The 26,252-nt window shown below is 44.5% G+C and overlaps 3 protein-coding genes across 11 annotated transcripts; 1 reads left to right on the forward strand and 2 right to left on the reverse strand.

The window, feature by feature from the left end:
• Window positions 1-1,702: 1,702 nt before the first annotated feature.
• nrros (negative regulator of reactive oxygen species) lies at window positions 1,703-8,918 on the reverse strand. 3 transcript variants are annotated; one of them, XM_018741079.2, is made up of 3 exons: window positions 8,801-8,918; window positions 5,709-5,814; window positions 1,703-4,631 (listed from the first exon to the last, which is right to left on the reverse strand). In XM_018741079.2, the coding sequence occupies exons 2-3, from the start codon at window positions 5,802-5,804 to the stop codon at window positions 2,673-2,675; spliced, it is 2,055 nt and encodes a 684-aa protein (XP_018596595.1). In that variant the 5' UTR covers window positions 5,805-5,814; window positions 8,801-8,918; the 3' UTR covers window positions 1,703-2,672. The 3 variants fall into 3 exon arrangements, with proteins under 3 accessions (XP_018596595.1, XP_029102164.1, XP_018596596.1); XM_029246331.1 differs by lacking the exon at window positions 8,801-8,918 and adding an exon at window positions 8,721-8,739; XM_018741080.2 differs by lacking the exon at window positions 8,801-8,918 and adding an exon at window positions 7,873-7,940.
• Window positions 8,919-13,853: 4,935 nt separating this feature from the next.
• Window positions 13,854-17,596, reverse strand: fbxo45 (F-box protein 45). Of its 2 annotated transcripts, none has more exons than XM_029246364.1 (3): window positions 17,066-17,596; window positions 15,449-15,760; window positions 13,854-14,733 (listed from the first exon to the last, which is right to left on the reverse strand). In XM_029246364.1, the coding sequence occupies exons 1-3, from the start codon at window positions 17,396-17,398 to the stop codon at window positions 14,548-14,550; spliced, it is 831 nt and encodes a 276-aa protein (XP_029102197.1). In that variant the 5' UTR covers window positions 17,399-17,596; the 3' UTR covers window positions 13,854-14,547. The 2 variants fall into 2 exon arrangements, with proteins under 2 accessions (XP_029102197.1, XP_029102196.1); XM_029246363.1 differs by having other exon boundaries at window positions 15,404-15,760.
• A 1,814-nt stretch (window positions 17,597-19,410) lies between these two features.
• Window positions 19,411-25,187, forward strand: LOC108927664 (myelin-associated neurite-outgrowth inhibitor-like). Of its 6 annotated transcripts, none has more exons than XM_029246136.1 (7): window positions 19,411-19,514; window positions 20,730-20,812; window positions 20,927-21,007; window positions 21,229-21,371; window positions 22,172-22,352; window positions 22,452-22,577; window positions 23,779-25,187. In XM_029246136.1, exons 1-7 carry the CDS (start codon window positions 19,444-19,446, stop codon window positions 23,781-23,783), a joined length of 690 nt encoding a protein of 229 aa, XP_029101969.1. In that variant the 5' UTR covers window positions 19,411-19,443; the 3' UTR covers window positions 23,784-25,187. The 6 variants fall into 6 exon arrangements, with proteins under 6 accessions (XP_029101969.1, XP_018596597.1, XP_018596598.1 ...); XM_018741086.2 differs by lacking the exons at window positions 19,411-19,514; window positions 23,779-25,187 and adding exons at window positions 19,699-19,730; window positions 20,221-20,314 and having other exon boundaries at window positions 22,175-22,352; window positions 22,452-22,585; XM_018741084.2 differs by lacking the exons at window positions 19,411-19,514; window positions 23,779-25,187 and adding exons at window positions 19,713-19,730; window positions 20,221-20,314 and having other exon boundaries at window positions 22,452-22,585.
• Window positions 25,188-26,252: the final 1,065 nt, after the last annotated feature.

Here is a 26,252-nt window from a genome sequence, read left to right on the forward strand (position 1 = left end):
GAAATTGGATGCGGGGAATGAAATAAAAGGGAAATTTGCACTTCTGGGAGAGTTTTCAGTCCCCCTTTCTGGACGGGGTTTACGGTTCCGCAGTAGATCGGGTTAAACTGGAGGACAGGAAATTCGAAACATAAGACAAACTAGTGCAGTAACTCAGTTCCTTAAATTCTTAAATTCAGTTGTTCTTTTGGAACACATTTTGTGAGAATTTTATTAATTGCGCAAAGTTCATCATATTGTGACTGTAGTGCTATTGACCACCGGCTCGGTCCACATACTGACCAACGCTTTGATTGAAATACCTGTAGTCCGACGCTTTATGTGATAAAGAATTAGCATTAAAAGGAATTTTATGCTGAAAAAATTCTGCTGTTTTTTTTTTTTTTTTTTTTTGTTTTTGTTTTATTCTACTGGTTGATACAGTGAACATCAGTTGAGTATAATGGAATCCTTATGAAATATCTTTCAAAAAACTGATTGGCAGTTATCACCCATCAACATGTCAACAGTAATAAATGGTGTTTCAATTCTGTTGAAAAATGTCGATTCTTAAAATGTGTTTTTTCGACTGAATTTTCAAACGATTGAAAACCTTACAGTCAGGACAGTAAGTCAACTCCAGACATTTACGCATTTATATACTGACCATGCACACACACACGTGAATAAGGTCCAACAGTATTTCATATAAATAAAACTGGCATTACCGATAAACATACAGAAACTGCCTGTGTCCCTCTTTATGAGTTGTTGGACATTTTTAAATTTTTTTAAATACTTTTGCTCTTTTGCAAAAGGTTTTATTTATTTGTACTTCATTTCATGGCATCATTTCCTTTATGTGACTCCAGTGAAGAATTACGGATTGTGTGTGTTCTATATGACAGTTATCATGATTAATTTAATACATTTTCCAGGGAAACATTTTCTGTCAGTCATTTTTCGTATTATTATTTACTTACTGGTTTGGTATTCATGTTTGAAAATAGTAATCGTGAGCAAGGATCTCTGGGAGGCAACGACTCTCTCCGTCTCTCTCTCGCTCTCTCTCTCGTTTTCTCGCTCTCTCACTCTCTCCCTCCCTCCATGCTCCCCCAACCACCATGACCCAAAGCATCACCACAGCGGTATTCTGGTTACACTCTGGTTTGCCTGTACGACTTGACTTTTGCTACGCTTCAGCCCCCCCCATGTCCATGCATGGGGAAAGAGGGCACGCCACCCACAGGCACAAGCAGCTCCATTCCACCCCTCCGCTCCCTATCTCGGCCCCAGTCCGCCAAAACGGGTCGGAGCGATAAGAGGGGGACCAGACGGTTAAACCAGACCGAGCGTTATCGACCCAAGGTGTCCTGTTTTGACATCATGGTCTCAGTCTGGTCATTGCAGAAGACGGAGCAGTCAAATTTCAAATTTTATGGGCAGTGTGACCATCTCCTGTGGTTCCTAACAAAGACCCTTCGTTACTCAGTCAGAGGAAGAGGAAATTCTCCAATTGCAAGTGTTTGTATTTCTGCATCATTTCTCATAACTTTTCATAATATTCATTCAATGCAGTTGAATGCATCCGTCTGCCATCAGCTGGGCAGCAGTCATATATATTATATATTGTATATTTTATATATATAGTATAATCACTTTCAGTACAGCATTGATTGTTTAGAATGTTATTGTTATTAGAGAATCTCTATTGTATGTGGTTTTATGCTCTTTGATATGAAGGTGTGTTTGCGCAGCTGCACGCTGTGAAGGGAAACCTCAAACACTTGTGTCGAAGATACAAAACTGGGCAGTTGCAGAACTTAGCAAAACAGGAAACTTAATGTTTCCTTTCCCAGTTTTAGCAACAGCTTGCAGCACAAGGCTTGCGCAAAACGCACGGCGCATGCTCACACCCTCGTGCCCCGCGTACCTCGGCGGACAAACACAGCCACATGCACGCACCAGCTCTCCAGGGACTGAAACAGGGTAAACCACACAGTGCTAAATCTGCACAAGGAAATTCGCACCCTGCAGCCAGTGAGTGCGGTTTCTGGATATAATTAGATGTATGAAATATGATTATTAATGTAATTGAGCAGTATGCTTAATCATTAAATATGCTATACGTTTTGGAAAAGGTGTCATTAATTCCCCCTTTTTTTTTTTTCAGTAAGTGTTAAACCGTTCAAAAAGGTGTGAAACCAGATTAATAACCACATTGGTGGTTCCATTCCGTTTGTTTTCCTGCTAAATAAACTGCAAAATTATTGTCACAGGAGCTCATTGTCATTTATGCCCATGCATGTCCTTTGCACCGATGTATGGTGGCACAGCTGGTAGCACTGGTGCCTCACAGCTTCTCCATCATGGGGTCAACTCCAGCTCAGCTCTGCCAGTGTGCAGTTTACATGTTCTCCCCATGTTTGCATGGGTTTCTTCCAGGTGCCCTGGTTTCCCCCCACAGTCAAGAGACCTGTTGCAGGTGGACCGGTGACTCCTGTTGCCCATAGTGCATGGGTGTGTTACTGCTGATGATGGGTGAAAGACTGTGGGATGCCGGATAAAGGCATCAGCTACATCCAAGACAATCATCATGTGCAATTTTGAAGAACAGAATTAAATGAATGTAATATCATATCAAATTTGCAGCTTATTTGCAATCTAAAAAAACCAGAACAAATTCAGCTACTTCAGTATGGTGCCGGTCTTTGCCACGTCTTCTTGATCACTTTCGGTAGCGTTCTAGGGTGGAATGTAGCTATGAAGATAATAATAATGCCCAACAGAGAGAGACTCACGAGCAGGAAGAGAACAATATACCACCAGCTGGGTTCCTCACTATTTTCTCCACACATGGCCCATTGTCTAAGATCAACTCTGCGTCTTGCCTGGTTAAACAAAAGACAAGTCACTTCCATCAAATCTTCAATGTTCACTGCTTTTGTCTCCTGAAAGAGTCGGTACCAGTCCAAAGTGCAACAGTTGAACGGGTTTCCTCCAAGGAAAAGGGTCTGTAGCCTCTGTGTGAGCACGTTAGCCTGACCAAGTGGGATAGTGGTCAACTTGTTGTTGCTCAGATCCAGCCACCTCAGATCAAGGGTCAGCAAGGATACTGGAAGTTCAACGAGTGAATTTCCAGAAAAGTTCAAAGACCTTAAATAATGGAATGGTGTAAAGTCAAAGTTCGACACACCAGTGTTTCCTAAACCCAAATGCTGCAAGGTCCTGCTAAGACTTGTTAAAGCATCTTCTCCAATCAGGAGTCCTGGGTTATCTGATAACTCCAAGTGTGTCAAGGGTGATCCCTCAAAAGCTGAGGGTGGAAGAAAACATAAACTGCAGCCTGCAAGGTGTAGCTGTTTGAGGGAAAAGGTGTTTCTCCACCCCACACAGTCTGAGTACTCAGCAGCCGTGTCCTCCACCTCTAAGGAGCAGATGCCCACTCTGTTATAACTGAGATCTACCATTGTGAGGGCAGGAAGGGAGGCGAAAAATTTAGAGGGAAGTCTTTGCAGATCGTTGAAGCTAAGGTTGAGATGTGTAAGGCTGCTCAGTTTATTCATAGAAGTTTCACTGGCTTTCAGCAGGCTTAGCCTGTTGTTGCTAACGTCCAGCTCGGACAGAGTCGCCGGGAGCTCCTCGGCTGCCAAGTCCAAGTACTCCAAGCAGTTTCTTCGCAACCTCAGCCTGATCAAAGACTCCAGTTTACTTAAGAATCCTCGAGGAAGGTAGCTCACCTGGTTTCCACTCATGTCGAGTAGCTCTATGGTGGAGAGGTCCCCATGAAGGCTGGTCTCATCCCACAGTCTGGCTGACACGAGGCTCTCTTTGCTGTTTAAATTGGAGAACAACACCGTAGTAGTCCAGTTCGGAGAGGTATGGTTCGCAAGGTGCTCGTAAAAGCTTATCCGGTTGTTGGAGAGAAGAAGGTTCCGAATGCGGCTGCGTATAGGTAGAAAGGGAAAGAAGAGAAGGCTGTTATCTGAGAGGTCCAAGATCTCCAGATGAAAGGTATCTTCCATGTCCTGACTGGACACGAACCATTCAACAGCATTGTGACTGACATTCAGCACCACCAGTTCAGTGAGCTGGAACTTAATTAAGCAAAGCAGGTTGTTGAAGGCCATGTTAAGTCGCTGCAGCTTGTGAAGGCCATCAAATGCACCGTCGATCTCGAAGAGCATGTTCCTCTCGAGGTCTAACTCCCTCAGCTGGTGAAGGTCGTGAAATGTTGTTTCATCAAGTCGCAAGAGGCTGTTCTTGGAGAGCGACAGGTACTCCAAGGAGGTCATGTTCTGCAACAGGAATGAAGCCATGTCTTCTGTTAGACCATTGCCTGAAAGATCCAGCTTCCTCAGCCGGACCAAGGTGCGAAGAGCCCAGCCCGACTGATGGAATGCAGCGTGGAGGTTGTTTTCAGCCAAATTCAGGCTCTCCAAGTGCTGAGCATTGTAGAAGAAATTGATCTCGATGGAGTCCAGGTGACTGTTCGTACAGCTCAGGCTGTGGAGAGAAGGGTACCGAGCGAGACTGTAGTTCCTAAGTATTTCAACCGAGTTGTCGTTGAGCTGAAGGTCCTCGATGTTTTCCGGCAAGTCTGTCGGCACCGACAACAGGCGGCAGCTGTTGCAAAGGGCGGTTTTTTGTATCTGTGAAGAGGGAGAAGAGATTCGTAAGTAATTCAAATGACCTGAACAGAAAGAGAGTGCATATTGTTTAAAGTTTCCCCTAAACGAATAATAAGGGGAAGTTAGCAACAGCGAAAAAGACAAGTGCGTTGCACCCATTATATTGTAACTCTAATAGTAAAGAGCGCGTATGGCGCATGCACACCGTTGTGTACCGTGCGCTGTGTTGTGGTTACCGCCACCCCAAGCGATCAGGCCTTTGAGCACGTGCACGCAGTTTTCTGGTAAACTGGTGTGTCGCTGCGCAGGATTTCACACCCGTCACTTGTCTCAGCGGGCTGGGTTGTAGCGTTCAGATCAATGAGGCTGAGTTCACACCTCTGCGTGACTGAATGTCAGGCCTTCTGCCCCGAAGCTTCCACTGCTCGCAGCACTGCAGGCTCGCCTTGAGCTCCGTGTGCCTCGGCTAATGGAAAGTTTTTTAATTCGTAAAACGTCAAATAAGCAGCCGCGCGTGCTATCGCTAACGTTTTATTCCCTTGAGTTACGGCACTGGCTTATCGAACGACATTCGAGCTTGTAACCAGCGATCGAAACAGACCCATACCTTTCGAACCGTCAAAACTCGCTCGTGCCGGTTTAAAAAGGCCTGAAGGAATGTTTGCGTTTCAGGGCTAATCAAAAAAAGACGTTAATAACACCTGCACATAATTAACAAGTGGCGTTTTTTTGTGTTCGGGGGCTGAGTTGTGGAGCGAATTCAATTAAAGGTCTTTGTGAAAACAATAATGTAAAACATTAACCAGATCTTCGCCCAAGGTGTCAATTATAACTGCGCAGAATATTCAGCATATGTACATGACACGGTTGCAACCATTTAACAAGTTAGCCAAGATGCTAGCCACAAGCGTGCTAACATGCAGCAGAACACTTAGTCAAGTGCTTCCTCGTCACCAAGAGGTGTCGAGGTGCGTAATGCAGCTCAAGCTGGCTCGGGGGGCGAGAGGTAGCATCACCACAACCTTCTGGTACCCTCGTCGATCAGTATGTACCAGTCTGCACGGCACGGAACGCGCCGTCTGGTGGCATAACACGTACCAGTCTGCATGGCATGGACGCCATCGCCTTGCGGTTGAGCGCCGGGCCCAGGGAGAGGCACAACAAGCAGGAGATGAAGTTTGAGATGATGAGCATCTTAGGATCACTGGCAAAGAGAAAAGATGGCGGTGAGCACGTACTTATTGACCAAGAAGCGAACAGTTCGTGAGAAAGCCACACCTCCGTGCACCGTACCACCTGGTTGCCACGGTTACCGTCCTCCCCAGACAGACGGTGCTCCCACGCAGCTGTAGCTGTGTCTCAGCAAGAGAATGAGAAGAACTGCAAATGTGAATCTCACCTTGCGCCATTCAGGGCTTCCTCACCGTTCCACGTGATTTCAAACAAAATATCCATACAATTATTCTCTTTGGCGATGGTACCTAAATATTTGACCATTTTAATTACAAAATCGGTGGTTCCTGTCAGAGGCCCGACACTTACACCTCATCCAAACAAGAACCCAGCATTATTCACATGACATGATTAATCGAGTAAAAATAACATTGTACGAAATTTTTACAAAAAGTTACACTTAAACATATGAAAACAATCTCTACCTGCAGTAACTGTCACAGCTAAATGTACTATTTACAAAGATATAGTGATTTGAAAAGCACAGAAGTGAGTAAAATTTTACTTTTGCACCTTTATAAAGCTGGAAATCTTGCTAAAGTAAATTATATAAAGTTCCATTGTGGACGGTTGAACATCAGGATTTTGATGCTCGAATCATGAAACTTTTAGTAACAAATGTAGCTCCTTGTTATTTATGCAATTTAAGTGCAATATGTGCACTTATTATTTACAGGCCGTTATTTTGTGAAGTGAGTGAAATTATTTTGAAACTCTTTCAAGAAGTTAACACACGCAGAATTACTCTTTTGAGGATTTATCTGTGTTAAACTGGGTTGGTTGGATAAGTAAGCTGGAAGTTATCATTGTAATATAATAATAATACTGTATACTGCACACTACATTAATGTAATAGACACAATATGAGCATCAACGCACAATTCTTAGTTTCCAGGATTATGCAAAGCTTGTTAATGGAAGTCCTGGTGTATTTCAAATAAATTCAACTTCAAACCAAGTAAAATCAGGGTACTCCTGTATGGGGCAGTTAGTACCACAGTGGTTAGTGCAGCTGCCTTTGGAGCCAAAGGTCATGGATTTGTGTCTTACCTCCAGCTATAGTACCCTTAGACAATGTACTTAACCTAAATTGCTCTAGTAGAAGTTGCCTTGCTGTATAAATGGGTAAATAACTGTAAGTTTCTTTAGAGAAAGGCATCAAGTAAATGAATAAACATGACCGTCTAATTAAGGAACATAATAATTGAGCAATATAGCCAAAATCAGATTATGTTCAGTATGTACATCCAACATAGGTACCGTTATTAATAATATCCTGATTTCTCTTTAGAAATTCTAATATAATTAAATGTAATATTTGTTGATATTAGAAATAATAAAACTATACATTGCTTGTGTCATTCATAAACACCATATCTATATCAATCAGTTAACCTATAACTTTAAAAAGTAACAATTTCAAGCCAGCAAGATCTTTTGAAAGTAACAGTTTCTATTGTATGTTTTAATTTTTCTGTTATATTGGCAATTTAATGATCCAGCAAATTCTATTTAAGTATTAACTACAAAAGATTTCAAAGACAATAACATCCCACATGAATATTCAGTTGTTTGTACAGAGGACGGAGCAGGAGTAATACAGTATATAAGTTAATAAAAATGTTAATAACCCCAATATTAAGACCAAATAAGGTAAATAACTAGATGCAGAAGAAGACAGAGTATTGAAAGTTTCTGTATTTGTATGATTGTTTATAAATGTGTTTGAAATCAGGCAGTGAAGTTTTTGGGGGTAAAAGACACGGAGAGTCTGAGACACAAACCCAAACCACTGTTCTTACGTATTAAACCCAATTTAGCGCCGTTCTTCACTGTACATTTAACCACAGGCTACTTTATAGCAATTTATTAAAATATCAAAATCCGAGTCTGAAACCGAAACCACACGATTCAAGGTAAAGGACGGATAGAAAATGATGTCTATGATAAGATAAATATCATGTAGGCGCTCAAAAAAAAAAATGCAGACAAAATGTCAATAATTTACCCTGAATCTTCCCACACTTACCTCGGTACAGATTTCCCAAGTGGGCTGGAAGTCCTGTTAGGATCCCAAAGGCCCGAAAAGCCTGTTGATCCGTGTGGGGTCGATGTTTTTAGCGCCCAGTTCCTAATCCCCACAAATTCATCCTATGGAGTTTCTCATTTCGATCCATAGATGGTTTAGTTTATCATCCACTTGACCCGTGTTTGCTGACGTCACGCACGCTTTCCGACACCTCCACGGCTGTCCACTGGACCCCACGGTCCTTCTGCGGTTCATTGTCTGGGAAACTTAATCTGCGCATGATAAACCACCTGCGGTCCGCTGAGCGCGCGCACCCCCCCTCCCCGACCAACCAACCAACCAACCAGCGGCAAGCACGCGGGTGCCACCTGTGTTTGGGGCTTCATGGTGCCGTATCAGAGATGTTTCCACACACCTGATGACCTGGCCCAACACACCTTACAGTCCTGGAGGAGCAGCCTTACACTGATTTACCCGTGTATACAGAACTCTATTTGTACTGCATCGGCGGGAAGGTTCGAACCTGTCACCTTCCAACTGCAAAGTGACAGCTCTAACCACTATCAGTTTATCTGACAGTTTCCTGCAAAGCACTCACAATGATTTACCACTTTATCATAAAGTTTATGCAGCAGGGTAATTTTTTTTTTGCTGAGCGGTGTGAGCTCCGGGTAAGTACCTGGGATTCAAACCCGGGGCCCTCACATTGCAAGGCGACCACACTAACCACTACGCCACCTCTTGCATGCACTTTATTAGCGCAGCTTCCTTCACCCCCCCCCCCCCCCCGTGTCACGGGAACCCCCCCAAAGATACACATATATATAATTTTTATAATTTAGATTTACCCCTCGGATTGTTCCGCACCGCAGTGGAAATGGCACTGAGCCAACGGAGCGGACAGCGCCAAGTGGGGGTTGTCACTCACGCGGGTGCGGCGCTCGCGGTCCTCCTCTGAGCTCGCGCTCATCATGTTCCCAGCGCAGCTCCTTCGCTCCGCTCCGCTCCGCTCGTCGTGTGGATGCGCGCGCGCATCTGGCCGCCGCATCTCGTCCTCGGCTTGTCGCACGCGCTTGCGGAAGGAGGCGCGCAGCGGAAACCGAGTCACATGCGCAGCTCAGGCCGCGGGGCCGCGCGCAGCACAGGGTTTGAACAACAGTAATAACCGACAGAACTGTTCGTCGACCACATCCTAATCAGATCCCATGTGGTTTATAGCACGCGCATAAAAATATACATACGGGTCTTTATCGGAAAAAATAAATGATTAGTTTCTGGGTGTGGGTGTAAGGGACAGCTGGAGTCACTGGGTTCTCACCCTTCATGGGCCAATCACCCCCGCCACACACACACACACACACACACACACACACATATATACAGAAATTAATAAGGTGAGAGATGCTTTTGTCCCTGCTGAGCCTTCCGGCCTTTTCTATGGAGGAGGAAACTCGTAACACTTGTGTGCTTCAAACTTCTGATCGGAGCAGGAGGAAACCACTGAAGTTCTCACACCCTTCTTGTGAAACAGCGGCTGCTGCTCACACACATGCACACGCACACACACACACACACACGCTGTGTCACAGTGTCATTTTTGTCACGGTTCACCCTCCAGCAACACTTTCAGACACATAAAACAACACCCAAGTTATAGGTGTAAACTGAAAGCACGAACAGCGTCCACATGCTATGCGCACACTCTCACACACACGCTATTTCGCACTTTCTAGTGTTTATCAATGAAAACATCTCGAGCAAGTTAAACTGCGAATTTCAGGGCACTATACCAAAAAAGTGACTTTCCAAAAGGACGATCAGGTGAAGATCTGAGCCCATTCTCTGCAAATTGGGCTCACAGCCCGACTGCATTTCACGCACACCTTGTATGAGGATGAGAAGCATGTTACAATTTCACCAAGTCAATGATTGGGACAATTGAAAGCTCTATTACTGTATATAAGATAATATTTTGGTCTGGTTATCCTGGGTGCTGCTAGTGTGTTCCACTTCAGAAAGACAAAGTTCACGTGTGTGTTCAGCTGACGCTTGGAGGACTCAGCCTGACTACTAGCGCTTGGTTATATAAATATTTCCAAGGATTTTCTCTCATTTCTGCGGAGTGTTACGTGTGTGGCACAGTGGCACAGCGGCACAATGAGTAGCGCTGCTGTCTCACAGCGCCTGGGTGGTGTGAGAGGACAGGGGTTTAATTCCAGCTCAGTCTGTGTGGAGTTTACATGTTCTCCCCATGTCTGTGTGAGTTTCCTCTGGGTGCTCTGGTTTCCTCCCACACTCCAAAGACATGCTGTTCAGGTTCCCCCGTTGTGTGTGTGAGTGACAGAGAGAGTGTGTGTGTTCCGCTGATGTATGGATGAGTGACCCATTGTAAGTAGTGTAAGTCACCTTGGTGAATAAGGTGTGTGGGCTGATAACACTACATAGAGTTCATTGGAAGTTGCTTTGGAGAAAAGCATCTGCTAAATAACTGTATTTTTTCCTCTATATTCTTATATTTTTATAGATCTAAAAGTCAATAAAATCCCCTAACTTGTGTAGCAGTGTTGGTTGATCAAGTTACTTACCTTAAATTGCTCCATTAAAAATTACAGTATAAATGACGAAAGAATTGTAGGTACTTACACTTTAACAGTATAAATCGCTTTGGATAAGAATGTCTACTAAATGAATAGATGAATGAACGTCTACTAAATGAACTATCTTTATTGTCGGATGTCATTTTCCATCTTGTGTGCTATATTTGACACCCCATACTGCCCACATTGTACAGAAGAAATTAACAACCTTCAGATTTCTGTAACCGCTTGCCCTGAGCATGGTCGCGGTGATCTGGAGCCTATTCCAAAAGCATTGGCCGAGTACCAGTCCATTGCTGGGTAGCCAGACACACACACACACACACACACACACACACACACACACACACACACACAATGGGCATTTTAGCATCACCAACTCACCTGAACTGCATGTCTTCAGAGTGTGGGAGGAAACCAGAGCACCCAGGGGAAACCGATGCAAAGAGAGAGCGAACATGGAAACTTCACACAGAGTAAGCAGGGGTCGGAGTGCTCAGGCCCAGGTGCTGTGAGGCGGCAGTGCTACTTTCTAGACCACTGTGCTGCCTATAAAATTAACACTATAATGTACTGTAATATTGTAATATAATTACTCAATCTTCTCTCTTCTCAGCTGGGTTGGCGTAGGCCGTCCTTTCTCAATTCACGTGTCCTAATATACAGTACTGTCTATCCAAGCCTCGTCACACGAGACTGTGTGAATCACTTCATATGTTCCCTATTTATGTACATGTTTAATAAATGTCCAGAATCGCTGAAGTTTTATTACAGTTCATATGTTCAGAACTGTGAGTGCTGACCTATATACACTAGAAAACAGCTGTTACCATAGTGGTTAAAGTTGTTGTCTTTGGACGCAAAGATTGTACGTTCAAATCCCACCTCTAGCTGTAATACCCTTAAGCAAGGTACGTGCCCTAAAATTACTAAGTAAAAATTTCCTGGCTCTATAAATGGATAAATAACTGTAGGTAGACAAACATAAAGAGTTTTTTTGGGGGGAAAAAGCGTCAGTTAAATGTAAATATTTATTTTGCATAAATTTGGTATCTTTCCAGTCTTAGGAAGACTTAAGAGGAAAAAGACAAGCCCCCGTGCGTACAGCTAGCGTGTGCACGCACTTGATCGTTGGCCCGGACCGAGGCTGCAGGGGATTAGGACTGGAGGTCAAGAGGAACAAGAAGTCTTGGCATTGGTGTCTTTTTTGTGAATTTGGCAACGTTCCTGGACGTCACCTCAACGACAGACAGGGCAGCCGGCGGAGTTTCACTGCACCGCCATGACATTCATGTTCTTCACATTCACAAACACGAGGGATGGAATTCCAACCTGGGATGGAGTTCCAGAAGAGAAGTGTGTGTGCGGTCATCTCCCGAGGTCAGCCCATTCGGATGATGACATTTTGACTTTAAAATGAGTTTCATGTAATACCCTTACTTTGGCTCATAAAACACACACACACACACACACACACACACACACACTATCAGAACCGCTTGTCCCTTACAGGGTCACGGGGAACCGGAGCCTACCCGGCAACACAGGGCGTAAGGCCGGAGGGGGAAGGGGACACACCCAGGACGGGACGCCAGTCCGTCGCAAGGTACCCCAAGCGGGACCTGAACCCCAAACCCACTGGACAGCAGGACTGCGGTCCAACCCACTGCGCCACCGCACCCCCTTGGCTCATAAAACGTTTCTCTAAATTTCCTGAATTTGGATTTGACGCCTTCTGAAAACTGAGAGGTACGAGATCAGCCCCCATGAGCTCTTCTTCTCACTTGTAGTTTGTCTTGTACTGCGTTAAGTTCTCACCCTCCATCAGCCCTTGTTTACTAGTTTCACCTGTTATAATGTCAGTGATCATGTCCCCGTTTGGACTGTCCAACCCATGTCCACTTGTCCACTGAGTGTCACTTCATTCGAAGCAGTTTTCATTGATTTTTCTCTTTCCTGTTGAATTAATACATAGACACAGAGTATCATATGTATGTATGTTTTGCTTGCATTAAGTGTACGGTGCAAAATAGGTATGGAAGAGCTGAACGAGTGCAGGTAGATAGTCTTACAGTATTATAAAGTAATAAATGAAGGGAAACTGCACTTATGTTGTGTTTTAACTAATTTTAACTACCGTAGTAACTGTACATTTTGATGGGATTTGGTCACATTTCAGCATAAATGGGTTCCAGTATTTAGGGATCAGAAAGACTTTTTTTAAATAATTGAAATTAATGGTAATGTCTTCAGTTAACCTGATACGAGTTTTTAAAACACATTTCCTACATAAGGACTGTATACATGGGTTTTTTAACCTTCATAAAGGAAGCGAAAGGACTGAAAGTTCTGCATTCACTCATCAGCAATAAAATATTCAGTTTTTCTTATTCAATCTTATTCACTCCAAATGTGGTTTCCCTAAATAAAGACCCTAAAAATTTTCAGCTTTTAAAACACCAATGTTTCAAGTATACCATGGTATTTTGACTCCAGGCTCGAATCCAGGGGACAGCTGCCTATCTTGTTACGACGGTATTAATATTTGACTTAGGGCAAGTGACATTTAATGTAAATGTACATTAAGGCTCCGGGGGGAATGTAAAAAAGAAAAAAAAAAGGACACATGAAGACTGGTGGTGTGTACAATGTCAGTTCCCCACTTGCAATAAGAATCTACAGAACTGTTGCAATTCTGTTAAAATATCAGTGTTTTACGAGGTTTAAATTATAAGTCACTCTTAAAATAACAGGAGTTTACAGCTGTTCTGTCATATAGAGGCATGAAGCTGCAGGAGCCAGAGCAGTGAGACGACTTCATCAGATTGCTTGTTGACAATGAAGACTCAACAGTCCATTTGTCTTCCCTCCTTTGTGCATTTCTTGTGCCTCTCCAGATTTCACAGTAACGACTGTGTGATCTGCAGTAATTATAGAAACAACAGCACACTCTTATGGAAAGGATGTGAAATACCCATTACCGTGGTGTTTCTCAGGGGACAGCTCCACCACAACACAACCAGTAATGGTAAAACCCCACATGCTGTACCCTGCCTTCTCCAGATTACGGGGCTGCACCTTATTAATCTGTCACAATAGTTCGGGCCAGTTTCTCATTTTTAAACTGCTACAATTTCAAGCATCGAGAGCAGGAGTCATCTCAAATGACAAACTTTGTTTCGCTTTCATGGGTTCATAATTTCTCAGCGCTGATCAGAAGGATGAGAACTGGTGTTGTGTTTGTTCCCAACTTCACACATGATGGAAAGTTTGCTATAGCAGAACCGCGTTGGCCAATATTCCACCAACTAGTTACACTAACCCAGTACTAACCCTAACCTAGGGTAAGTGTAGACCGAACTCACGCCATCTCACAGGCTGGCATTCATGTATTCTTTATTTAAAAGGCTTTTCTGACCTCACGGATACCAAAGTTAAAACCCAATAAATACACGTCATGTTGTACTACACGAACAACGGAGTAAATTAAACACTGTACAGCAAGTAACTTTCTCTCGTCTTCGCACATGCTCGGGAACAGGTTCAGTACAGACACATGCAGTCTCCTTGAAGACAAACCCGAGCTACAAAACAGGGGAGACAATAAGAGGTACGTAATATGCTGTGAAAATGTACAATATCTCACCACGCCCACCTTTGCCATTACAACGATAACAATAAATTATGCGTTTCTTTTGATAGATACAATGCAGGGATTCGACAAAGCTCCTAGTGGGTTTGGCCTCGTTTTCAGCAGACGCAAGGTGTCGTGCTCATTCATTTTAGCCTTGTCTTTTGATAAAATGAAATAAAAAGAGGTCCTTTGCTGTGTGCAAGTTTATATATATATATAAAAAAAAAAAATGCGCAGCAGCTGAGAGTCTGTACTGAGACATGTTAGTAGATTATCTGCAGCTGCAAAACGGCACTGGCTTCTCCAATTCTCCACTCTTCTGTGGCACTCCTGTCACGGGACGTTAACAGCGAGCATTCGCTGGCTGGGGAAAAAGGTCTCCTTGGCACATCTCTGCTGCCCAAGTGCCCTCGCCCCCCTGCCCCGTCGCCAGCTAAGGCAACATCAGCCATCCAGGGGCTTCCCCAGGTACACCATAGTCACTTCCGTGTTCCCGTACACGGCTGACACGGCAGGGAAAAGGCAGGCCTTGGGTAGCCCCCGGAAGGCCACCCCCAGAAACTCGAACCCCCTCTCGAAGGCCAGCGTCTTGTCCTCCATGTCCAGGATGACACGTATCCTCTCCCCGATCTGTAACGGCACACAAGGCTGTGTTAACACTCTTACAGTCTGGTCATTAAATCTCATACGACATTATTCCTTCTATATTTGTACCTTTAAGAGATTTAGTACCAGCTGCTAGTGTAATAAAGAAATTTATTTCCATGCATGGCTTATTTTATTCTTTTACTTCCTTTATTCTTTCCTGCAGCAGCGATTCTCATTTTCGGTCCTTGATACACATACAGCGCTGTGAAAAAGCATTTAACCCTTACAGTTTTCTCTGTTTCTGCCCGTTTTTTTTTTTTTTTTTTAACATTAAATTTCATTATCATTCACACCACTGAAAAGACATAAAAGTAGTATTTTGTGTCACTATTTCTCTCTCAGGCTCCATTCATACACTACTAGTACGGACACAATGATTGGATCAAATTTAATGTGAAAAAGCTGGGGGAGGGGGAAAGGGGAAAAAAAAAAAAAAACAGAAATATGGGAACAGGGGGTGGTCAGACAAGGTTTCTGCACAACACTAGCAGTGTTATAAAATGAGTTCACAGCCTCCTTTCAGTGTTTCCACAAGGACCATTAATTACATGAGTACAGCTACTGGTTTTGGTTAAGACCATAGTGACTTTCTACAAGCTCAGGGAAGGGGGGAAAGCCCGGACGCACGGTGCTCCATTGGTGAATACCCAACCTGGTATTTAGGTGCATTGTTACACTGGGGGAAGTTGCCGCTGACCTCCCCGTTGTGAAGCAGGTTGTTGTCCACCAGATTCCAGCCCCAGCTCTGATCGTCACTGCCCAGGAGTGCCACGTAGCCCTGACACTGCATGGGGGCTCGCTTGGTGGCGATGCCAATGACAGCGACCGTGCCCAGGGGCCCTTCCCACCAGATCTCCCAAGCGTGACGACCCTCTGTGAAGCCAATCTTGCCACGGGCCCCATCGGTGCTCTGGGCAATGGGGTTGCGGTGCAGGGTGAAGCCGTTCTTCTTGACGTAGACGTTGCGCGAGCAGTCATGGGAGCTCAGAGCATGTTGGAAGGCCTTCAGCTGGAAGATAGAAAATTGAAAAATGTCTTACACCGTACTTGAGCACCACATGTCAATTTGGGCCTTAGTACTTTGAACTTTTTAGGGCTTTCATTTCAGTTTATTTGAGTGAATTAGGCAGTGGCTATGGAGTACTCATTCAAGGAAATCATGGTTGGTTTGATAAAGCTGTTCACATGAACATTCACATGAAAACTCCTCGATATATACACTGAATATGTTGCGTTCTGGTTCTTAGAAACCCTTCACGTGCCCTGTGATGTTTCACTCAGTGCTGTGGAATCGGAAGCAATCGTTTCGTTACTGGAGTTGGGGTCTGTAAAAATTTACCAACTCCATGTACCGTATATGCTGGTGTATGAGACGATCCGGTGCATAAGTCGACCCCCAAAAGTCAGAGATGTAATATAGGTTTAGGCCTATATTTGCCAGATAAGTCGGCCCCCAAAATAATGCCTTTTGGGTAGTCGGAAGCAATTATTGGGTTACTGGAGCTGGAGTGGAGGTTTTGTGTACCGACTCCACAGCCCTGGTTTTATCACCCCCTTCAGACCCCAGAATCAGAACCACAGGTTTAGATGGACAGCGGCGCTTCAACAACAAGCAGATGAGCAAGACTTTGAGAAGATGCCGGGTGTGCAGACGTGCCAAAACGCTGGACCACTCCACACAAACACAGCATAACAGTGCCTAAGGAGGTACCAACGGCTGCAGGACTCTCACAGATGGAGGCAGTTTGCAGCTGTCAATCAAGTCACAAAAGCATGATGTAATTCAGATATGGCCTTCGCAGACACAAACAAACACATGAAATAAACAGCTAAAACCCGAGTGCTTAATTAAAAACATGCATACTTTCTCCTTCCTTCCGGACACGCCACAAACCGCAGCAGATATATTATAAGTGAAAGAATTGTAAAATGTATAAAAACAAAACAGTGCTTAGAAAGAAAGTGATTGACCTTCCATTCAAATACTCCGCATAAAAACTGCACAAACCGTGAATGTCACATTAAATACTATACTCAATTGAATAGTGAGGCATAATCACAAAAAATCCGGCATACCATTGCTCAAGGGGAACGCAGATTCATAATAACTGCTTTTTTAATAACCTTTTGTCGAATAAACAGTCAAGCCGCCACGTATGACCTAGTAAAGCCACGCAAGTCCTTTAATATGAGCAATGAATACGTGCCGCTCTCCGAGGCAATGAGTGAGGCGCACGCGAGCAGCGCAGACGGATACATTGTTTCATCGCTCAATACATTCGGCGGAGAGCGCGCGCGCGCGGACCACCCGTACCTTGCCCTTGTACGTGGGCAGGTTGCAGAGGATGTCGGAGCGCAGCGCCTCCTCGCTCAGGGTGCGCACGCACAGCGCGCGCCACACCTCGCTGTTCTCGTCCGACAGGCAGCTGTTCCAGTGCCAGCAGACGAGCGCGCAGCGCATGAGATCCGGCAGCTCCAGGTACGAGAAGACGTGCTCCAGCGCTCGAACCGGGAGCCTCCCGGCAACCCCGGCGCCGCCGCCGCCGCCGGCTCCCAGCGCCGAGGTCCCGGCGGCGCTACCGCTCAGCGCCGCCGCCCCGACGATGCACGACGACGACGCCCCGCCGCCGGCCGCTGCGGACATCATGGATAGGGGTTCGGACCGCAGCGCAGCGAGATGGCCGAGGAGACAGGGACGTGCAGCGTTGCACGAGCCGCCTACAACCACACCGGAGCCATAATATCGACGACGGACCGCGGACAACCTCGTTGTTTCGTACGTGGACCGAGAGAAGAACCAATAAAAACGAGGGTCCTGGTTGTACCACCAAACGCGGGTATTATGTTCCATTCTGACTGCGGAGAAAAATACTGTGGGTGTCGTTTTTTTCCCCACTTTTCAAACTTAAGTGTAAACATTGTACATTTAAGGGGATACGCTTGCAAATTTTGCATCGGAAATACGAATCGACTTTATCGCGCTTCCAGGACCTGAGGCGAGACTGCCCCGTCTGCCTGAACGCGGTGGGTCGGGCTCTGGCGCTCGGGGCCACTGGGAGGCTCTGCGCCTGTCCGGTTAGACCGCAATGGGCGCGTGAAGGAGGGTGGAGGTGGGGCCTGATTTGAAAGGAAAACATTGAATTAAAAATAAAACCAGTATATTGATAGAGAGATAAAAAGAAAAGCAGGGCCTTGTGTAAGATATTCTTGCGAGGCGCGATTTGTTTAAACAATTATACTATACTATGGTACTACTACTATACTATACGATACTCGAGTCGATACTATACTATATATACTATACTATGAACTGCATTCTACCTGCCTAAATTAATAAAACATAAAAAATGCACATTTTGAATTGATATTCTGTAGGACAAAAAATGTGGGGGACGCAGTGGGTTGGACCGGGTCCTGCTCTCCAGTGGGTCTGGGGTTCGAGCCCCGCTTGGGGTGCCTTGTGACAGACTGGCGTCCCGTCCTGGGTGTCTCCCCTCCCCCTCCAGCCTTACGCCCTGTGTTGCCGGGTTAGGCTCCGGCTCCCTGCGACCCTGACTGGGACAAGCGGTTCAGAAAATGTGTATGTGTGTAGGACGAAAAAATAATATGGTGTTGGATTCAGTGGACAGGCGATGGAGTGTACGTATCCTTCCAATAACCTAGCAAGTCTAGCATCTCCCATCATCAAAAATCTGTGTGTACCATTGCCAATGCTAAGGGGCACACCAGCACAAGACAAGGGGCCTCACCTCAGCCATGGCTGCATTACAGTATGTTATAATATACAAACGTTGGCTGGCAGCACGGTAGCACAGTGAGTAGCGTTGCTGTCTCACAGCGTCTGGGTGGTGTGAGAGGATATGGGTTCGATCCCCATTCAGTCTGTGTAGAGTTTGCATGTTCTCTCTGTGTCCATTTCCTCTGTGTGCTCTGGTTTCCTCCCACAGTCCAAAGACATGCTGTTCAGGTTCATGCATAAGACCTATAGTGTGTGAGTGATAGAGAGTGTTCCACTGGTGTATGGATGAGTGACCCATTGTAAATAGTGTATCTAGCAGTGAAAGTCATCATGGCGAATAAGGTGTGTGGGCTGATAACACTACATAGAGTTTGTTGGAAGTTGCTTTGGAAAAAAGTGTCTGCTAAATAAATACATGTAGTAACTGTAGTAACATTTCGAGTCCCTTTGAAGAGAGGTGTTATCTAAAATGAATAATTGTGGCATAAATGCAACTGCAAAACATATCCCTTATATTTAAGGCCCCAGTTAGTATCCCTATGTGTCCACCAAGCCAAAACCATGAGAAGAAGCTTTTATTTAGCCTAAGTTAAAATATTCATACATATCCATTACAGCGCAATCTATATGTTTTAAATATTAGTAATAGTTTTTGTCGGCTTAATTTGTCCAAATGTATGCTGAATGCTGGCTAGTGAATTCCAATAAAAACTGAAAATAACCACAATAATAAGAAAAATAATAAATGTTTACACATATTATTTATTTGTATATTATATAGTAATATAAATTATATGTATATATAATATATAGAGCTAAAGAGTGTTTCCAATCAAGCTCTGTGACAGATACTCGCTTCTACGTCCTCCTGTCCAACTCGACCGTGTCACGTGACGGGGGTTAGGCTGCGCGGTGGAAGCCGGAAGTGACGCACGTCGCGGCGGACTCGCTTGATGCGCAGCAGTCTGGGATCGAGCAGGGAGGACGAAGAGAAAAGCCCGACATTCCCAGGGAGCACGAAACGGTACGATGAAAGAACGCGCCAGTCGAGAAAGGAAGACGGTAACTGCAAGTCGGACGTGTCACGTGCACCGCGCGGCACCTTTAGCGGCGCGCTGTAGCCCGGATGTCTCTCGCTGGATGGAGCTGTGGGGAGAAGGACGGACGGACGGACTGACTCAGTCTGAGTCTGACTAACGGACGGACGGACGGACGAACGGACTGACTGACGGGGCTGCAGGTGCGCTCCGCGCCTCACGTGCAGCACGTGCCGTCTGTACGGCGGGAAGTGAAAGGGGGCAGGCAGGGGCACCGAAGCGGTGGTGCTTCCTCTGGGCGGGTCGGGGTGCAGAGCAGCGCGACGACGACGGTGTATCCGACCTGCGGAGCCGCGCGCGTCGAGCAAAAAAAAAAAAAAAAAAAAAAAACTCCCTAGATTCAATATTTCTTCATTTCTCTGACGCCTTTCTCCAAGCGACTCAGTGTTAGGCTACTTCCAATTTTTACAGCTGGGTAATTTTTTACTGATACTGGAGTAGTAGGTGGTGGGATTCGAACCTATCTCTGTTTGTTACACTGCCTCCGAAGAGAGGGCGCTACGTCGGTGTGGAAAGCGAGAGCCACGTCTGACAGTTTTTATTACAACGGGAAGTTTTACTTTGTGCAGATACTTTAGATCATTCATATGCTTTGTAATTTCTGATCACGTTCATTTCACACCTGGCCAGCAGGTGGCGCTGTGCTCCAGCACATGCACTACAGGTAACTTGGAGGTTGAAGGTTCCAACTCCGTTCTCCACCCCTGCTGTAGTACCTTTCATGAAGGTAGTTACCCTGCAGGTGAACTACTGTGCTATAAACATTTTAAAATATCAAAACTGCTGTAAATCATGTAATAATAACAGTTATAGTGATAAACCTATGTAACACACCATCTCATCTGCTAAATGTATAAATGTAACTTAGTCATTCAAAAATGATGTCATTAATAGTGCTGTGAGTTACGGGTTGTTGGAAAAACCAACAATATCTAATAGGAAAAAAGGCTGTATGAATTTCTTGGAAAGACAACATGGCTACTGCCTGAGGGTAAACAGGGTCATTTTACCAGCACTGCAGGGAAAGTGATTCCGCTCCATGTGGAAGTTGCTTCGACTCAAACTGATGACGGTGGACTGATCTTCGCCAAGCCGTTCATCCGGTCCCCTGTTTATGACTTTGTTTTTTTTATCATCTGCAGGTACTGTTGCATCATGAACCCCATTTACAGCCCTGCGCCAGCGGGGGCTTCCTATGCAAACGCCAAGGGAATTGGGTACCCAGGTAAACAGGATCGCTTTCCTGGCTGTGTGCTGGAGGTGTTTCAGCGAACTGTGGTCAAGTCTCTCTAAATTAATCTTTTTTTATTTGCTTGTGTGTGTGTGCACACGCACACAGCAGGGTTTCCTGTGGGTTATGCAGCTGCCCTTCCTTACACGCCCAGCATCTACCCAGGGACAAACCCAGGTTTTACGACCGGTAAGGGATCAGCCGCGAGTCACCTGACGCTCTCGTATGGACGTCCCCTCCTTTATTATTCTCAATAGATGAGATGCAGTTATTGACACTTTCTCAGTTTCTATTTTTAATTTTTGTCTGTTTTGTATCTGCTGGACTTTCCAACACCCCTTGTTTGCACATACTCTTGTGTTCTGAAAATGCGTTTCTAACCATGTCCTGTGCCTACACGTGGCTTTCAGGTTACGCGTCAGGTGCGCCGTACAAAATGTCGTGTTCTCCGACCACGGGGGCCGTCCCGCCATACTCTTCCTCGTCTAACCCCTACCAGACGGCAGTGTATCCCGTGCGAAGTTCTTACCCCCAGCAGAATCCGTACGCACAGGCAAGTGTCCCTGCATCTCCAGAGCGCGTCAGCAGGTGGCGTAGTGGTTATGGACTCGGGTTTGAATCAGGATATTCAACCAAAATTGTTCAAATTAAACATTGTGTAAAGATAGTAGATAGATTGTTGATCCCTGGGGATAAATCAGTAAAAGCAGGTTTAATTTTGGGTTCGTACACCATTCTTTATTTTTACTTTATTACCAGCGCATCACTGGGTCACATGCAGACACAGACAGTACACTGAGGAAATGCAAAGACATTTACATGACTAAGCAAGGGCAAAGGGTTATAGTAGTTCAGTAGCGTGATTGTGTATGATGACTCTGTGCATGACCGCTGTGTAAGGGGATCTAGTCAGTTGCCCGTATATTCCGGAATATTATCACGCAGATGCACTGTGCTCATCAACATACCATATTAACAGAGAGAACTTCAGCTCTCAGTCATAACAATAAAGTACTCCAACATACTTGGCAAGAAAGTGTAATCAGCCTATGTCCCATAACTTTGTTTATTAAAAAAAAAAAATAAAAAATTTGTATTGTTTTTCATGCTGTAACAAAAGGTTTTTTTTCTTTTTCAACACATATCTATTTAGAATAGCAGATATTGTGACCGAGAGGGACAAATGTAGGTACACCGTTCGACTAACTGTCAAAATGGGGCAAATAATGCTTCTTCGGTTGGTGCTCTTAAGTGCTGTGACCTGTGGGCCCTGTGGTTGCCGTGGTTACGAATCCGCTGTTTTGCTGTAGTGCTCAGCGATGGGAAAGAGGTTGTGTTCTGTCCATCTCCCAGCAGCAGGGCACTTACTTCACACAGCCGGTGTATGCAGCGCCGCCCCACGTCATTCACCACACCACGGTAGTCCAGCCCAACGGGATGCCTGCCGCCATGTATGCCCCCCCCATCGCTCCAGGTCGGGGCAACAATGTTGCCATGGGGATGGTCACCGGGGCCACCATGGCAATGTCAGCTGGTAAGAGCCTATTGCGTCACAGAAGAGTGGACTTAGTTTGTTTTTCCTCTTGTCTACAACTTGGGTGTGTTGACTCAATGTGACCCCCAACCCCCACAGGGACGTTGCTGACAGCCCCCTCTCCAACTCCGGTCACCCCTCACCCTGTCACGATCCCCCCGTACCGACCAGCTGGCACGCCAACCTACAGCTATGTGCCCCCCTCCATGGTGAACAGTTGGCAGTGTGAGTAGAAGTTGAAAAAAGTGTTTTTAATTAAACATTCAAATGAATTCGTGAAGTGTCATTTACACTGGAGGATAAATTGTGGCACTCAACCCTTCATGTTCGTTTGCTTTGAATTTTTAACGCAGCATTTTTTTTTTCCCTTGTTTGATCTCGGAAAAGAATATATATTCATTTTAAAATAATCACGTCTTTTTTAAAATTCTGTGTGGCTATACTAACAGAGAGACCTGTGTACGCTGTGTAGTGTATGAGTTCTCCCTGCCCCTGTCTAGCCTCTGCACTTTTTTTAAAATTCTGTTTGGAATACAGGTAAAGGGGAATGATTCTGTGTTTGTCACCCAGTTTTGTGTTTGGGATTGTTGGCATTGATGTCGTTTCAGTTGGAGGTTCTTCGGACTTTCAATGACAAGCCACAATGAAACTTGAGAAGCTGCTACTGTGACAGCTGGTAGTGTAGTGGTTAGAGCTACTGCCTTTGGACCCAAAGGTTGCAGGTTCGATTCTCATCTCCGTCTGTAGTACCGTTGAGCAAGCTGCTTACTGTAAATTGCTCCAGGAAAGTAGGAGCTGGTCAGGGCCCTGTAGCCTCCTGTCCCTCCTTCTGCGTTTTGCATTCTGGAACATTATACAATGTAAAATTTTCCTCCTGTGCCTTACATTCACAGAATCAAAAGCATACAAAGATGAATACCATAAGGTGACTATCATGATGGAAAATTTGAGTAAATCATAAACATACAACAGTATATAGTAATTAATAATTTAACAGAGAAGTAATAAAATAGTAAATATTGCACTCCCAACAACTTTTTTTCCTTTAAATTATAAATTAATGTTTTTAAAAGCTTTTAAACCTCCCATTTGGGAAGAGGTAAGAATTTTTTTTCCCTTCCAGGATATTGTATGAACAAAGGCAGTAGGTTTTTTTTAAAGAAAATAACAGATCATAAAGTATAAAACTGTGTGTTTTTTTTTTTTTTTTTTTAACAGAGCAACTATTTTATAGTCTATTTTTATTTACTGGGACTGTAGGGTAACGGCAAGCTGGTTTCGGGAGCCCACGAACGAAAGCCCACAAAAGCGCGGGAAAATCAGGGCGACACTGGGCTCCTTGTGATCGAAGTATCGCCTCGTGGCTTCCGGCCGGTCGACTAGTCCTTTGACCGCTCTCGGTGTGTCTACTCCTCCTCCTCCTCAGGCTGAAGCTGTTGGAGCGGCGCGTTCACATCGAACCCGGTGCTGACCCGTCTGAGGTCCTCATTCTTCCAAAACCAGAGCGACATTGCGAACGAGCGTTACGCCCAGAAGGAGGAGGAGAAGAAGCGGCGGCGGCTCGGGCTCCAACAGGTCCCCACTCCAGATTCCCTGTGGAAACACTCTCCTGCGCCTCACACCCGTCCGCGAGCTCTTCGCGCAAACTCCTGTCTCGTGGACTGTCTTGCAGTTTGTTTTAATTTTTTTTTTTTTTAATTTTTGTTTTTAAAGCTCTTTCTGTAAATGGTGGAAGTGAAGTTGGAATTCATTCTTGTGTGGGATCGACGTCGAACCGAGATGCACGTTTGATGTTGCCGCGCCGGGGGACGTGGCGCGCTCTCGGCGCTCCCCGTCCCCCGCCCGCCTCAGTGACGCACGGAGCACCGTCGCGAGCGAAGACCCAGCGGTCGTCGGCGCAGTTTGACGAGAAAGAAGAACCAGAAACTTCTCTAATGTGTAGTGTCTTAATGTGAGATAAACTATTTCTTTTCTTTTCCTTGGTTACGCGTCCGTTACGTTTACAAATCTCAGTGCAGTTTACGTGGAACAAAGTGACTTATTTGGTGTTGCCATTATCTTTTTTATTTTTTAAATTTACTAAGAATGTGTGTGCTGCATCAGCGTGTACCGTCTTTCCTGGCGTGTGTGTGTGTGTGTGTGTGTGTGTGTGTGTCTTTGTATGTCTGTCCACACATAATAAGGTATCGAAGTCCCTGGGAGCCAAGCAGTCTTTAAAGAACTAGTTTTCCTCATTTTGCTACTAGTTGTTTTTCTCTAGATTAAATATACAGTTGGTCCAAATTTGAATTTTTTTTTTTTTTAAAAGGTTCAACGTGTTTAAATTCATTCATATTTTAATTGTTCACTGATTGGGATTTGCATCTGTCTGTTCTTATAATTATGCCGAGGAGCACAGAAACCGTTGTTAAACTTTGTTTATTTTTGATTTTGTAAAAACTAAGCAAGTTTGTCTTATATTCATGTTTTTTCACGGGGCTGCACACTGACAGTTACCTCAAGTTTTCACCTAAATATTATGCTTCTGTCATTTTATTGTTCACGTTGCCTTTAAATCCCCTCATGTAGAGTGTTTTCATTTTTTATTATGTGGAAGACCAAAAAAATAAATACAGTTCCGAGTATTTCGGTCACAGCGAATGATTCGGCAGAGGTTTATTGAGGCCCTTCTGTCCCTCAGCAACACTTTCCGGCTGTTTTTTGCATCTGCAAATTTAAAACACACACGGGTGTGGAGCAGATTCAGAATCTGTCAAAAATGTCAGCTTTGGCCAGAATTCACAGTAGTAACTGAATAATTGGCATAGAAATAAAAACATTTTTCTTAATGTTCAAGTTTTCAGTTCAGACTCCACTTTTTTTTTGTGTTTGTGTTTCATTTGGCACCAACTACCTTGTGACTCCAGGTATTAAATCTGTCTCTAGAAGTAATATTATACATTAGAAACACATTGACTCCCATCGTTGTCACTAAGGGAAAAATATCTGATCTGCCAAATTCAGCTCTGTAGTTTATATAGTAAATAATTTTCATTGTAGTAAAATCCAGTTGCTTTAAACACTACACATTTACTGTAAAGTTTACTGTTAAAATTATGGAGCAGTTTCTAAGTCTTTTTAATCCCTTGGCAATATAATAACTGGAGATAAATGTCCTTGTGCTTGGACTGTCCATCTGGTCTCACCTTTGTCTTGTAGATGCCATGTACAACGTATGTACATTTTCCATGGAGATACCATGGCGATACCATATAGATTCTTTTGCCACATAGATACCATATACCGTTTGTGAGCTGAATATAGTTTATTTTTAATAGTCCTCTTTACACCATCCAAGACAGGAGGGAAATGAACCTTTTTCACCTGTTTCGCATACTGTTGTTCCGCTTCATTAAAGTGACAGTTTGCTATATTTAATTCTTCGACACCCCGACGCAGCACTAAAAATGTGAGAGAAATCCCTATTGGACTTTGATGTCTTTCCCCTCTTTTCTGTCTGTTTATGTTTTTAATTTGAAATTGTAATAACACCAGGTGAGGTGGTGGGGGGGGCGGGGGGAGTGTTTCGTCGGCATCGCTTCGTTGCTTTGATAAATTTTGTAAATGTGGTGTGGGATATTCCTGGCTTTTGTCAATACTTTTAGGACAGTTAAGAAAATAACTTGAATCAGCTTGCTTTGTGAAATATCCCACAGTCAATAACATGCTTTATTATTATCATTACTGTTCTTATTATTATGTATTTTAAATTAGTATTATTGCAACACATTAGCATCATTGTTGGTAGAAAGGCTTCAGTAACTCACAAACAGCACAGTCCACTGTGTCTTCTGTGTCGGCCACTGCTCGAATACACAGAGGTTCTTCTCCTCCGGATGTGGCTTGTACTTTATTCTTAGT

Source organism: Scleropages formosus, chromosome 19, assembly GCF_900964775.1.
Source record: "Scleropages formosus chromosome 19, fSclFor1.1, whole genome shotgun sequence".
In the NCBI taxonomy this organism is placed as follows: domain Eukaryota; kingdom Metazoa; phylum Chordata; class Actinopteri; order Osteoglossiformes; family Osteoglossidae; genus Scleropages; species Scleropages formosus.

Excerpts from the sequence above, each read along its gene's own strand:
- LOC108927664 (XM_018741081.2), top strand. The coding sequence starts at position 19,444 with ATGCGCAGCAGTCTGGGATCGAGCAGGGAGGACGAAGAGAAAAGCCCG. Across the intron at positions 21,008-21,228 it reads AAACCCAGGTTTTACGACCG|GTTACGCGTCAGGTGCGCCG; the intron begins GTAAGGGATCAG and ends CGTGGCTTTCAG. Across the intron at positions 22,353-22,451 it reads CACCATGGCAATGTCAGCTG|GGACGTTGCTGACAGCCCCC; the intron begins GTAAGAGCCTAT and ends CAACCCCCACAG.
- nrros (XM_018741079.2), bottom strand. The coding sequence starts at position 5,804 with ATGCTCATCATCTCAAACTTCATCTCCTGCTTGTTGTGCCTCTCCCTG. Across the intron at positions 4,632-5,708 it reads CGTCCATGCCATGCAGACTG|ATACAAAAAACCGCCCTTTG; the intron begins GTACGTGTTATG and ends CCCTCTTCACAG.
- fbxo45 (XM_029246363.1), bottom strand. The coding sequence starts at position 17,398 with ATGATGTCCGCAGCGGCCGGCGGCGGGGCGTCGTCGTCGTGCATCGTC. Across the intron at positions 15,761-17,065 it reads TGCCCACGTACAAGGGCAAG|CTGAAGGCCTTCCAACATGC; the intron begins GTACGGGTGGTC and ends TCTATCTTCCAG. Across the intron at positions 14,734-15,403 it reads ACAATGCACCTAAATACCAG|ATCGGGGAGAGGATACGTGT; the intron begins GTTGGGTATTCA and ends GTGCCGTTACAG.